The sequence below is a fragment of the Amphibalanus amphitrite genome, unplaced genomic scaffold (genome assembly GCF_019059575.1).
Source record: "Amphibalanus amphitrite isolate SeventyFive unplaced genomic scaffold, NRLGWU_Aamphi_draft 000044F_arrow, whole genome shotgun sequence".
Taxonomy (NCBI): Eukaryota; Metazoa; Arthropoda; class Thecostraca; order Balanomorpha; family Balanidae; genus Amphibalanus; species Amphibalanus amphitrite.
The window spans coordinates 184,457-198,354 of record NW_024881540.1 but is presented as its reverse complement, the minus strand read 5'-3'; the positions used below and the strand labels follow the sequence as shown (position 1 = coordinate 198,354).

Here is a 13,898-nt window from a genome sequence, read left to right as displayed (position 1 = left end):
GGCGCGGCTCTTATGGGCCTGTTCCAGCGCCTCCAGTAGAAATTCTTGACTGGAGGCTCTACCAGAGGTTTCACTGGAGGCGCTGGAACGCAATCTGGAGATTTCTGGAGATTGGCATCACATATACCAAAAGAATGACGATTGTTCTCTCTTGAAACGCAAAATTTGTTTTCAATCTTATTGAAACATTAACAAAATTATAGCAATGTCATGGATGAAGTATACCTGGATAGGACACTCCCTATTCCCCAACACTAGCGCCGGCGACCAAGCGGCCGCCCTGGTGGCGGAGCTCCGAAACATCGGCGGCGAGTGCGCCGGCGGCCGCCGCACCGGCTTGCGTGCTAAAAACGCGGTATTGGAGGCCGAAATTAGCGAACTTTAAGCTCATAAGACACGATTTCAGAGACTTCACACATATTTTAAGTTCTTTCTTATAATTATTATGGCTCCATTTAGTCACTATCACATATGGAATCATTACCTGATGCCCATAAACTGAGCCGGTATTCTTGACTTGCCGATGCAATTTATCATCAAATATCATCGTTCCTCGGCAGTCAAACAAGTTCCTATTGATGATTTAATACAAATATCAACTTATTTTCATGTTATCACATAAAACTTCACTTTATTCTAACATTGGCTCTTCGGCTGTAATCACGAACCCTCACTTGTCAGCAGAATTTAAGCAACTTCTTAAATCAAAACTGGGAAAATAATATTTTCATGACATTCCTCAATTCCTGTTCTACCAGGTTCACAAAAATTTTCATCAAAATCGGCTACAGGTAAGTAATAAACGACAAAAGTATACAAAAAGACACGCTCCGCCCATAGCCCGTAATGCTAAAATAGCGCCAGCGCCCTCGCCGTCGGGAAATCCGCCGCCGCCGCCGGGTGGTCGGAAAATCGGCGGAGTGTCCCATCCAGGAATACCTAATCCATGGCAATGTAATTTTCTTTACATTCAAGTTTAAAATAATCAGTCAAAAGTCCTTTGTTTACATTCGGGATTGTCACATGTGCGCCATAATTGTAGACCAGAGCCTCCAGAGAAAATTGGACCTCCCAACTCTCTGGAGGCTACTGGAGGTTTCTGGAGCTTTGGCGAGAGCTTTCTGGAGCTTTCTGGAAGCGCTGGAACGCTCTCTGGAGGATTCTAGAGCTTTCTGGAGCTTTCTGGAGGTTTCTGGAGGCGCTGGAACAGGCCCTATATACCGTGAGGCGCGGTACTGCACTGAGCGGAGGCCTCTTGCGCCAATGTTGCGCCAATGCTTGGATTATTTTTGGATTATTTTGCATCGCATACCCAGTCCAAGTCTCAAATGTAACAGTTTGAGTGCAAAATTTAGCAAGCACATGTAGGATTATGTATTGGGCTATTGCAAACAAATTTACCACCGCTAGATTAGCTTATTCTGAAACCGGTTTTTCGATTTTACCTAGCTAGGTAGTTTGGTGCAAGAGGCCTCGGGTTGGAGTAAAAACGCTGAACTCTAAGCACCTGTGAGTAAAAAATAAAAATTGTCGCTGTAGCTGCAAGGCATTGAAAACACTTATCGTTGCGGTACTTTAGTCGCCTTGCTATAAGTCTTTTATTGAAGCTTTATTGATATAGACCATTGTATGAAGTCCTATATCAGTTGGGCAAACTAGACCTTTGGAATCAAAATATGGAGGCATCAAAAGATTGATTCCTTATGACCATATTTGGGCATAAATGCAGACCATTTCTAACTTACCATACACATAAAAATAAGTGAGTGTTTCAAGAAGGAGCATGCCTGATCTTGAACAGAAATGCTGGAAGTATCTCCTAAGCAAAATAATATTTCTTCTATCATAACAATTTGAATTCTATAGGTAGTGAAAGGCAATCAAGGAATTGATTCACTTGAAACAGATAATCATAATATTGATTCCCCATCAGCTGGCTAATCATTATTTTGATTCACAGGTAATGTTAACAGATAGGCAACAATTACTTGCAAGAATACAGCATTTATCTTGCTATTATTCTCATTTAGTGGTATCCTCAGCACCACAACAAATACCTATAGCATTGTTGTACTTTACCTTCACTACATTTGATAACAATTCACAATTTTTAAATGTCAAGAATACAAAAACTGAAGCAACAGGTAAAAACCATATAATAAATATAAAAGCACTACAACAATGATAATCAGGGGTTTAAAAATTTCATTTTGCCATTTTGCACAAATACTAATTGCTTGGTATGCGATTCATCAGGGCTGCGGAGTCGGAGTCGGAGTCGGAGTCGGAGTCGGTCGGAGTCGACAGTTGTGACCGGAGTCGGAGTCGGAGTCGGAGTCGATATCGGAAACCCCAGCCGGAGTCGGAGTCGGAGTCACCGAAAATCTGTCGACTCCGCAGCCCTGCCAGGTGTGCGGAGTCGGAGTCGGGAGTTGGAGTCGATCGGAGTCGACATTTCTGCCCGGAGTCGGAGTCGGAGTCGGAGTTGGTTTTTGAAAGTCGGAGTCGGAGTCGGAGTCGGAGTCGCCGTAAATCCATCGACTCCGCAGCCCTGCGATTCATGATACAAAAATAACATACAGTGTGATTTCCTCAAAACAGCTTTTACGAGATGGGCAGTGCCTCTGTCTTTTTCCCATTGACAAGGCCAAAGGGACAATTTCTTAGTTTTGAGGTAACACTTTTTGCAAACCTACCACATTTTTCTACCTTTTTAAAGAAAAATCTCACCGTCATGGGCCTTTTTTCAACCGTAACGATACATTTGAAGTCAAAAGTGTACCCAAATGAATCAAAAAATTGATTCCATGCCCATATTTGGTCATGGCTCCTCCCACCAGAATCAAATTATTGATGCCTCCATATTTTGATTCCAAAAGTCTAGTTTGCCCAACTGATATTGATATCAATATACTCTGCAAAAATGCCAGTACCTGATTCACTGCCTTGGATTCACCTCAGGTATTGACCTGTAAATTGTAAAATTGAAGCAAAAACCAATAGTATTGTAATATGGGCATGGGGTTTTTAAAGGGACCCTCCAATCCAATCTGCAAAAAGGTCAATGAATTGGCATAAAAGCAATGTCCTCGGTTGGATTTCGGATTAGGTAAGATTTGGTTTGTTTTTATCAGTTCAGATTACGTAGAATAAAACTCATCAGAATGTAATCAACCACAATGATATTCGTGCTGTGATGGTGATTATCGTCGGTGCACGATTGCCTGCGCTATTCTTATATGGAACTGCATGTGCTGCTGTCTTGTCTCCTGGACTTACAAGCGTCTTCTGTGTCGGCGAAAGCCTTGCCTAATGCTCGCCCCTCCCTCCATATCGGCAGCGGGTGGAGCCGGCCCGAGTCTCGAGTGGAGACCGGCTACCAGACATCCGACCGGCTATCAGACGAGAGCAGGCGTTCCTGTTAGCCCCCGCCGCGAGAGGGTGAGAGGGGAGACGAGAGAGCGAAAGGGAGAGAGACAGAGACAGAGATTGGGAGAGAAAGAGAGAGAGAGAGAGAGAGAGAGGGGGTACTGAGTGCCATGCTGACTGGGCAGCTTCCCTGTGAAACTAGAATAAGGGTGACTATCTTGTGTGCTCAGCGCTATGACCTGAAAACTAAAATTATATTATATAAATGTGATTTATGCTTTATTGCGATGCTACTTCATCATTTTATATGATTTATTTAATTGGTATTGCAACTAACTTGACACATAATCTCAATTTGCTTGTTAATGCTCTGGCACACTGTCCGATGTGGGGCTGGAGGTCAGTGGCTGCCCTTTCAGCTGCGGATATCATTCCCACACTGGCAGCTGTGCCGTGCTCTGACCGTTGTATACTGTCCCAGTGAGAATTCTCCCACCCCAATCCAACCCAGCCCAGCCCATCGGAGAATGATGATAAGAGCATCGGATCCACTGGCCGTGTCGTGCCGCCCGCCCTCGGATAGGCAGGATTGTTTGGTTGACGCGGCCGGTCTCTTGGTCGGAGCCGGTCGCTAACGTAGCACCCTAGTTAACTCACTGTATGTCTGTGCGTGTGACTGACTCAGAGGGGATCGGACGCCCGTAGCGGCGGAGGACGAAAGCGAAGTGCAGCCGAGGCGCCGCTCTGGCGGCCGCTGACGACACGCCTGCCCCGGTGTGAGTGAGTGTGTGACTGCGCTGCAGTAGGGTAGGGGCAGCGGCAGCGCGGCGCGGCGCGGTGGGCCGGCGGCTCGCGGGCGACCGGCGGCTGAGGCCGTCAGTGGCGGTGTCTCGCAGCCCGTGTCTCTGACTCCATTGTCTGGGCTGGGCGCGGCGCCGACCGGAGCTCAGCAGCGCCCGTCTCTGACGACCCGCTCCCGGCAGGGGCGGAGAGCTGACTGACGGTGACGTCCAGCGAGGGTCGCAGTACCGCGCCACCGACAGCCCGGGGCGGCCTCAGGCGGCCTGCTGCGGCCGCCAGCACCGACAGTCGGCAGAGACCAATCTGCACCCGGCACGTAGTCATCCGTGAGTGGCCCAGCAGGCTCGTTAAGACTGTGCGCGGCACACTACACCTTTTTGCATTTGAATTCAACTATTCGCCATAACTGTTTAAGGAGCCATTTTGACAATCGGCATTGAACGCAACTATTCCAGCGTTGTGTGTTTCATTTCAGCCATTCAGCAAAGCAGATTGAACACTGAAATGAGCGATCTACAAAATAGTTTGACACGTCGCTAGACTTCGGCATTGAGCGAGCCAGCTCGGTATGACGAATAGTTTCGACCATCGACGATTTGTTTTGCACAATGCTGAACCATTCGCTCAATGTCGAGTTGTGGAGGAAGACCGCCGAATAGTTTTGCACAATGATTCTTTGTGACCAACCGCCCATTTGTAGCGCCACCTTTATGGCGAATGTGTACAAATGTTTTGCCCAATGGTCAGATTCTAACGCAAAAAAGGTGTAGGTTCTAAGTAAGCAGTCCAAGATTTCCGAGTTTTGGAGGTCCCCACCTAACTTGCAGTTTGCTGCAGCACTGCTCCTACCCGTTTGCAACACGCCTGATAACAATTATTGATGCTCTCCCCCCCCCCCCATATTTATCAAATCAATGATTTTTTTTTTAGAATGGCCAGTTATTTTTGTTTTGTTTTTCAGATAAGGGTTCTTCTGTCTTCAATGCAGCGCTGGATACTAGGTGCTGAATAAGTGTTTTGACAGCTTTGTGCAGTCCTAAGCACCGCCCTGAAGAACCATGTCAGGAAGCGATCTGGATAGGTTTATGCTGGCCTGCTCCGACCTCAATCAGCCAGCCAAATCACGGCTCTTTCAGAATCGTCCTGGACTCAAGGATATCAAGGTAAGTTGACCTGAGTTGATCCCATGCATCAGTTGTCGCCTTGGGCTGATTGAATGATGCTTGAATGGGCTGATGGAGCACCTATATAATTTGTGCATAATTAAATGCCTATTTTAAAGGTATCTGAGTGCACTTGCAGTGTGAGATCTGTTAACTCAGCCGAGTTTACCCACAAGTATCATGTAGCAACCTGTATCCATGGTCTTTCTGCTGTGTGGACATTAAGCATTATTGCAGTTCCTGGTTTACATAAGGCTGTTTGACGATAGTCCGTGTTTCAGGTGCAGTCGCGACCGACCACGCAACCAGCGAGTTTCCAGACGAGTGTCAAGGCCCGCGACTGGTCGCAGCTGGATTTGGGCGACGCCTTTAGCCAGGCGGCACCGCCACAGCCGCCGCCGTCTCTGTCACCAGCGGCAGCCCCACAATCGGTACGTCCGGATGAAATCCTTCGGTTTGTGCCTTTTTATGCAACAATGCATTGTAGTAGTCAATTTTATAGTTGCGTTGTCCAGTTTTGCGTGATAACATCCTGTGCATCCATTTGTGATTTTCCTTTTTCCGTTTACAGGTCGATGTGAAAGCCGACTCTGACTGGGACGAGTTCGATGAGTTCCAGAGCTGCCCGCCTCCTCCGGCGCCGGCGCTCTCCGCGCCGCTGTTAGCCCCGACCTCGCTGACTGGCTCGTCCGCCCTGGCGACCGCCTTTCTGCCCCCGGCAGCCGGCCTCAGTCAGAATGTACTCCAGAGCGGCCCGGTACCCAGCGACTTTGTCGCGCCGCCCAGCGCCGGGACTGGCTGGCCGCCGCAGGCGGAGCCCGTGGCAGCCGCCGCGTACACCCCTGTACCGGCCGTGCAACCTACTGCCAAGCCCACACGATTTAGACAGGGCCTTGTTCCGTTTAACGCCTACCCCAAGCACGATGGATCGCTGCTGGACCAGTCGCCCGTGGCTGAAGAAAGCGCCCCTTCACCGTACGACGGGCGACGAGGGATCTACACTCAGGAAAAGGAGATTCGGCGTCTGCCGACGTCAGAGAGTTTACCGCCTTCCGGCGCTGCTGTCGATCAGCTGTTCGCCCAGAGTTGGTCACCTTTGACTTCGAATACTTCGAATAACGCCGGACAGGGCTGGAACGAACCTGTCGCAACTGGAACACCGAACCTACTGGAGCTGGCGACACCCTCAAATCTGCCGCCTAGCGTCAGTTCTAATCAGAGCAACCCAGTCGCTGCTCCAGCCCCCAGTTTGGATGTTTTTACGGGCTCCCAGACTCCGGCGTCGGACAACTTTTCGGCGCCGCTGGTGCCACTGCAGCTGGATCTGGGCGGTGTAGCGGTGGTGGCTAAACCTGAAGAGGCCGCTGACGAGGACTTTGGCGAGTTTGTGTCTGTGGAGCGTCCGTCGGCGAGCGGCGCGTCGAGTCGACACGGCTCACTGCCCAGCCTGGACCTGCAGGTGGCGCCGGCGGCCGAGGCCGGCGAGGTGTCGCCACTGGAGCCGGACAGACGCGATACCGACGGAGAGCCGGCGGCCGCCAAGCCGGACAAATACGACAGCTTCCGACAGGAGGTGGTGAGTAATGACTGAGAGGCCGCTTTAACCAAACATTTAACATTGCTGACTGCTTTCCTGATTTACGTGCCGGATTTGCCGTGCATGAGGTCACGAGGGCGATTACTTACGAGCGGTATGTTCAATTTTGGTACGTCGATTTCATACACAATGGGTTACAGGTCATCTGGAAGAGGAAATTTCTTTTTAAAGAGTTGGGTTAAACGGAGGCTGGGTTTAGAAACCTCTAATCTTAGCCTTTTCACTGTACGTCCGCAGTTTTATATTAGTTATGCCATATTCAAGTTTGGGTTCAATTATGCTCTGAACACAAAATCGATGTTTGTCCCCACATACTTGTGTGACAAAATGGGTTGGAAACAATAGTTGTCAGCACTGCACGATATTGAAAGCATTTGTGTAAAATTTGTAAGAATATTTATATTTATAATTTATAGTGAATGAAGCCTGCAGGGCTGAAACCGGTTGTAATTGCCCTCTTCGTTACCACATATTCTGTATGTGGTGCCGCCCCCAGATGAGCCCGCCGACGATGGCCCGGTCGGCGCTGGTGGCCGAGTGGCGCCGCTGTCTGCAGGCCTGCTACGAGCTCATTCAGGAGGGCGTGGCCCTGTTCGGCTCTGTGGACAACCAGCGCACGTGCTCCGAGGTGGCTGGGTCACGCCAGGGGGCGCGCTATATGGACAGTGAGTACCGTACCGCTGAGCTCCCGGCCACCCAGGTGGGCTAGGGAAGAAAGTATGACAGGCGGTTTTCCCATGCACAATGTTTCTGAGAAAATGTCATCTGAACTCCATGTTGTGCTCGCTCTATGGTTGAGTTTTGACTTGCCGACACCGACCTGGACTGAACGGATAAGAAGACCGAGCGCACGGTTTGCTCTACTGACAATGTCGGACATGTGCGGTTCAAATGTCAGCTTCATGTCCAGCGTAACACCTAAATCTTTGCTTTTGCAACAGATTCCAGCTCGGTATCGGCGATGCAATACTTATATGGACAGGCGCACACCTGAGAGTTACCGTGAGAAAATGTTTGCACTTTGCTGGATTTAGGGTCAGTCCCAGACTGACCAACCATGCTGACAGCTGCTGGTGAAGATCCTGCTGCGGTTGTACTCCGTCAGGTGGGGAGAGGATTTTCGGTAAATTCTAGCGTCCTCTGCATACATAAGGCAGTGAGATAAAAGTATTCGTTCGTTGAATAGATCCCTTGCCCAATTATTGTCACAATGGGGTCCATTGCTTCTTCCGTACAAGGACGCTTCTAAATCGTTTTGCTGTCCACAGTACATAGTTTAATTATGCGCGTCGGGTCACTGCTGGCCGGCCTGTGTCGATGCCGTTACATTGACGAACTGTGTGTGACTGAGGTTGTACCTACTCGCCCACCAGACCTGAGCCGCGTGTATCGGGTGGCCAGCCGGATCGAGCGAGCCTGCGAGCGGCACAGTTGTGTGAAGGAGCTGGACCTGGTGCTCTCCGAGACCTGCAAGGCCTGGGCCAACCTGACGTCGTTCGTGGCCAATTCGCCCGCCCAGGTGAGGGAACAGGGTGTGGTCTCAGCTCGGTGGATAAAACTGCACGGGGACTCGCTTGTTGAGCGAGCCATTCATTGCGGAAGATGACGACGCCCTTTGTAATAGACAGCAGCGCTACGTATATTTTGATATTCTAACATTAACATTCAAGCTCAAACTTAACCCTCGCCGGACCTATTGGTTTTCTACATACGCGCCGACCGAGGGGGGCGGGCGGGTACTACCCCCCTCGCCGTTTCGCCCCTGGTGGAGCTAGTGCGTCGCGGAAAAAACGAGGGTGTGCGCCGTTACGAGACGCCGAGATTGGTACCCGATTTTAAGGTCCTAGGTCAACCGGTGACCTCTGAGGTCAGGTCAAGTGCCCCAAGTTACGGTTCAGTTTTTGGTGAATAACTTCGCAAAAAACGGCTGCAGAGCCGCGATTTTGGCAGCATCGTGTTCGCCTCGCTCAGGGGCGTCGAATGATATACTTTTTGTTTGGGTCAGGTCAACTTAGGGTGTTCATCTCAGGTCACGGTCAGGTCAGCGCCCCCAGGTCACGAAGTTGGTCGAAAGAGGTCATGTCGCATATCATTCGATTCGGCAGGTCTTCTTGAGTCCAATGATGGCTTTTCCGACTCGCTAGCTCAATTTGATCGGGAGTTATTGACGAAAAACTACTATGACCTTGATGACGTCACGCAAGGTAAACATTGCAAAAGTGACGCATCTAACCTTGCAAGTACTGCATCAAATCACGATTCTGTGTGCTTGATATAGTTGGAGATCGTTCCCGGCGCCAGAATAGCAGTTTTTATTTTTCTCCATTGGCTTATAATGGTGAGGTCACGAAAATGACCTGACCTCATATGACCTTTAGGAGAAATCCGAGATATACAAGTTGTGAGACACGTAATGAATACTAGATCCTGCAAGTTTCATTTCCCTGTGAAAGCTCCTCTGGCAGTGAGGGCGTTGCGAAATTGCGACATCTGAAGACCGTGCAGAGGTTCACTTATGACGTCATAGGTCAGTGACCTGACCTGACCTGAAAACGCGGTTGGTGTCAAAAGATCCGGCTTGAATCAAAGGTCAGGTATGCCAAGTTTCAGCTCTCTATCGCCAGTGTGTTCGGAGCTATCGCGAAAAAAAAACTGGGGGGGGGGGCGGCACCCGCCCCCACCCCTCGGCCGGCGAGGGTTAAAAATTTGATTGGTTTAAATAAAAATGATTTTTAAATTAAAGCGCCCCTCGAGTTGCCGTAACCTGACACATTTCAGGACCGTAGAAACAACCAGCGAAGATTCCCGTGTCGTGCTTATTTACTGTGGCCAGTTATAATTGACTAGCGGGATAGGTGTGTCGAATGGTTGACGACTCCTTGTTGGGGTCGAGTTTGCCTCCCGGTGGCGTTTGGGAATGATGCTTTAGTGAGAAGTTTCTTACTTAACGAGCAAAAAGCGCCAATCGTAACTCAAGATTGCCTGTAACTCTCAAGGGAATTCGTAGCATTCAAGTTTGATCGTGTTTTGTACTCCAGTGCCCAGTTCCTTATAGTTACGCTATTACAACCACTACCTTTCGAGTTCCACACCATTGATATCGATACTTAACGTTTCCCAGACTGCGTCAGAGGTGCGCGGCTGTTGGTCGGAGGTGGGCGCGTCTTCGCCAGCCTACTGCGGCGTGTGTCTGCTGCCCGCCGAGGAGGCGGCCGGTGACGAGCCGACACTGGCCTGCGCCGGCCACCAGTACCACGCGTGCTGCGCCAATCTCTGGGTCAACCGGGTGGCCGACGTGCTCCCAGCGCTACGACCCTAGTCGTGTGTAGGACTTAGCCCTAGCTGGATATCGACTATTATTTATCTGAAGTTTATGAGATTGGTTAGTCAGTTTATTATAATTTTATCTATTTAATCAATGAACCGAATGTCTATGATTTCTTCAAGTTTGTGGAATGGGCAGATCGAGTGGCCGCACATGAGTATCGGCGAGGGTCTGGAGCTGAAGCTATGTGATTAAATGGGGTAAAAGCGTCCTCTCGTTTGGGGAAAGTAAAATGATGTGTTGTGATTGAACGATATACATTCCGTGATGTTTATTCATTTGATGTGCACCTGCTTGTCGGAAATAAGTGTTGAGTATTTATTGAGCATTGTCAAAAATCGGTCATAAGTGAGTATAAATACTGGAAACGATGTCCTCTAATAAACGGACTACATCGGTCCAAATTAACGAAACAATTGACTGTTGTCTTTGACAGGCCTTGAAAGGCTGAATAATGAATACAGAAAAAGTACCGCTGTTTATTATGTAATGTAAAGACCATAGATCCATAGATGTTTAGCTGATGTTTCACATTTTATAAGGTGCTGCACGATTACGTGGGCTTTCTTTCTTTGGACTTTCTATCTGGAAGCACAGTCAGTTCACGGAGTCACTCACTGGGGCTGAGAAAAAATCGCCTGGTCTATCAGGTTATAATTCATTCATGGCCATCCGGTGTGTAAATCATGGGTATGCCCTTTCAACAGCCGTCCGTTCGCCACCCTTGAATGTTCCCAAGAACAAGCTGGATTCGCAATAGAATTCATTACCTGTACTTTTGGTTCCTCACTCCCGCTACCGTGTGACATCAGCTGTCACCGGAGTTAGCGAGATCGACCTCTACAGTTCATGTATGTTTGTTCCGAATATGTTTTTTTTTCGGCTTAACCGATTATTTTTGCGGTGCATAGCTGGATAGGGACTAACAATTTTTGCTAGCCATCGACTCGAAAGACGGGCGCTTCACCCGATAGGTAGGTCACACGAAGGACATGTAGACTGACAGAATAGAAATGTTATTGCAAAAGCTCATGAAGGTCCGTGAGTAGGCGGCTGCAGCTTTCCTCCCCAATCAGCGCCCCTCTCGAGTAGCACCGGGTGGTCAATTCGGCTCCGAGTGCACCTCAGCGGTGGCCCGGCAACACAGGAGTGGCGCTCTGGCCTTATTTGGGGGCAGGCTGCGACATGGCAGGCTGCAGAGTCACATTGGAATAGTCGTTACGCAACGCCCAGCGCTTCCTGCAAGGTAAGACAACACGAAAGCCGTTACGAAATGCCCCACGCATGAGACCTGCCAAATACTCGGTCACGGGTCACGGCATAGTGCATGACAGCAGTTGGTTCGGCAGAGCTCTTCCCTCAAAGAATTTGACGCTGAGCTGGAATCCTTTTTATTGAGTATCTTGAGACGGTGCTTGAAAAAAGACATTTGACAGCAATCCACAGTACACATCCTGTGCCATGACGGTGCTCAAGCATAGATATTGATTTTTTTTTTTTGCTGGTAGTTATGTGCACGGGCGTAGGAACGTCATGAAAAGTGGGTGGGCCACCCTGTCAAGGGGCCTCCTTTTCCAGGGGGCCTCCTATTTTCAGGGGCCTCCAACTTTTGCCTCGTCCTGCTGGCTGCTTTCAAGTATGACCTCCAAATCTAGCTTCTGAGCTCGGGCAGATGTACCCAGGGGCGTAACCGCTTAAGCGAACAGTGCGGAAAGTCCGCGCACCATTTTTAAAACTTATTCCCCCTCCGATTTTTTAGAATCTATTTCCCGCAAACGGCGCATGACCCCTGAAAACCCTTACACAAATGTCACCCTCGTTTCCCAGGTGCCCCCATTAGCTTCATAGGCGCCCTCTTTGGCATATAAGCGCCCTATGTATAGTCATCAGAGACATCCCTATATGTCCCACAGTCGCCCCGTTGTCGCATACAATGTGCGCTTATCATAGACGTCTCTCTTTTATGGACACTTGAAGGCGCCTCTCTTTGCCATGCCGGCGCTCCTGTTTCTTATGAATGCACCCCCAGGCCCCATGGCAATGATCAATTGCAGTCTGCAGATCTTTATTGCATGTGGACGCCCATATATGTAGGCTTCAGAGGCGCCCCTCTTTCGCATTGAGGCACCCCTATGGGCTTCATAGGCGCCCCTCTATTGCACGTAGGTGCCCTACTGTCTCAGAACCGCTCCCCTTTGGCATGCAGACGCCCATCTTTCGTACGGAGGAGCCGCTGTGGTTCTTAGAGATTAGACTTAGAGGTGCTCCCAGACGCAGATGGGGCTCTCGGAGTCGACAGTGTGGGACCTTCAGTCGCTGATGGGTGCCCGCCAGATGTGGACCCTCGGAGACGCCGGTATGGGGCCCTCAGAGATGCCGGTATGTGGCCCTTAGAGACACCGGTGTGGAACCCTCAGATACTTCAGTGTGAAGCTCTTACAATTGCTGGTGTGGAGCTATGAATGCGCTGGCTTAAAGGGACAGTATCATCGAAAAAAAAATCAATGTATGGAGCTGATTTTTTTTTTACTAGCATTTCTTGTTTTTCTGAATCAGAAAAACATAGTTTGAGGACCGAACTCGGTGAAAAATATTGCAACCACATTTCATTTTCATGATTCATTTTCATGAGCGAACCACCACTATACAAGCATGGCCGCCAGTTTGGAAGCATGCAAAATTACTACAGAACTGGCGCAGATAATACATTATTGACGCTACGCTTACGCGGTCGTTCTTCTGATTGAGTTGTCCTTACGGAGAGGTAGCCTTAGGTATTTGTAGCGTGTCGCACTCACTTGTATTTGCTTCCCGATCAAGATAACACTTCAGTACAGGTGCCGCACTCTCTGCGCTCGGCTCCGATCACACACTGCCCTGCGACCGGTCAGCGACCTCCGCCGGCAGGCAGATAGGCCCGCCCTCTACGATCGAACACCGAAAGTTGCAGTTCTTACTCTTAACACTAGTTGAACGCCTACATATTGCCTATAAAAATATCACGTGACAATTGGAGGGAGTGACAATTGGACGTGACAATTGACAATGGGAGAAAATATCACGTGACAATCACGTGATAAACGTCATACATTGGAGGGAGATTGTGATTCAAGCTGGAGGAATTCCTTTGTTGAGCCGCTAGAATCCGAAGGAAACAGCGGAAATTGCCTACGACTATTTAATGAATTTAACGGTGATGAATAAGTGCGAAAAACGTTTTGGCTTTATAAAATTTGATGAAATGACCAGGGTAAAAGTTTTATTACTGGCGGTCAATTCAAAACGGCGCAAACATTTAAAAAGTGAAGATAGTGAAGCACGATTCAGCACGATTCAAAGTGTGGTACACCTTTCGTACTTTGAGCGGCGATAGCGGGATAACGGTGTGGAGCTTCGAGGATCGGTCTTCAGTTCCCGGACCAGAAAGGTGGGGCCTATGCAATGTCAAATTTCATCAAAATGGTGATACTGTCCCTTTAACCCTCGCCGGCCGAGGGGGGGGGGGGCGGGTGCCGCCCCCCCCATAGGGTTTTTTCGCGATAGCTCCGAACACGCTGGCGATAGAGAGCTGAAACTTGGCATACCTGACCTTTGATCCAAGCCGCATCTTTTGACACCAACCGCATTTTTGGGTCAGGTCAGG

At 49.3% G+C, this 13,898-nt stretch overlaps 1 protein-coding gene across 18 annotated transcripts; it reads left to right on the top strand.

Annotated features, from left to right (window-relative positions):
• LOC122377393 (nascent polypeptide-associated complex subunit alpha, muscle-specific form-like) lies at positions 1 to 10,668 on the top strand. 18 transcript variants are annotated; one of them, XM_043357363.1, is made up of 11 exons: positions 1,235 to 1,265; positions 1,454 to 1,509; positions 2,931 to 3,109; positions 3,341 to 3,441; positions 4,353 to 4,496; positions 5,132 to 5,333; positions 5,615 to 5,764; positions 5,905 to 6,909; positions 7,427 to 7,595; positions 8,304 to 8,449; positions 10,052 to 10,668. In XM_043357363.1, exons 6-11 carry the CDS (start codon positions 5,229 to 5,231, stop codon positions 10,247 to 10,249), a joined length of 1,773 nt encoding a protein of 590 aa, XP_043213298.1. In that variant the 5' UTR covers positions 1,235 to 1,265; positions 1,454 to 1,509; positions 2,931 to 3,109; positions 3,341 to 3,441; positions 4,353 to 4,496; positions 5,132 to 5,228; the 3' UTR covers positions 10,250 to 10,668. The 18 variants fall into 18 exon arrangements, with proteins under 18 accessions (XP_043213301.1, XP_043213305.1, XP_043213299.1 ...); XM_043357361.1 differs by having other exon boundaries at positions 1,237 to 1,265; positions 1,450 to 1,509; positions 2,962 to 3,109; XM_043357357.1 differs by having other exon boundaries at positions 1,240 to 1,265; positions 2,962 to 3,109.
• Positions 10,669 to 13,898: the final 3,230 nt, after the last annotated feature.

Excerpts from the sequence above, each read along its gene's own strand:
- LOC122377393 (XM_043357366.1), top strand. The coding sequence starts at position 5,229 with ATGTCAGGAAGCGATCTGGATAGGTTTATGCTGGCCTGCTCCGACCTC. Across the intron at positions 5,334-5,614 it reads CTGGACTCAAGGATATCAAG|GTGCAGTCGCGACCGACCAC; the intron begins GTAAGTTGACCT and ends TCCGTGTTTCAG. Across the intron at positions 6,910-7,426 it reads ACAGCTTCCGACAGGAGGTG|ATGAGCCCGCCGACGATGGC; the intron begins GTGAGTAATGAC and ends TGCCGCCCCCAG.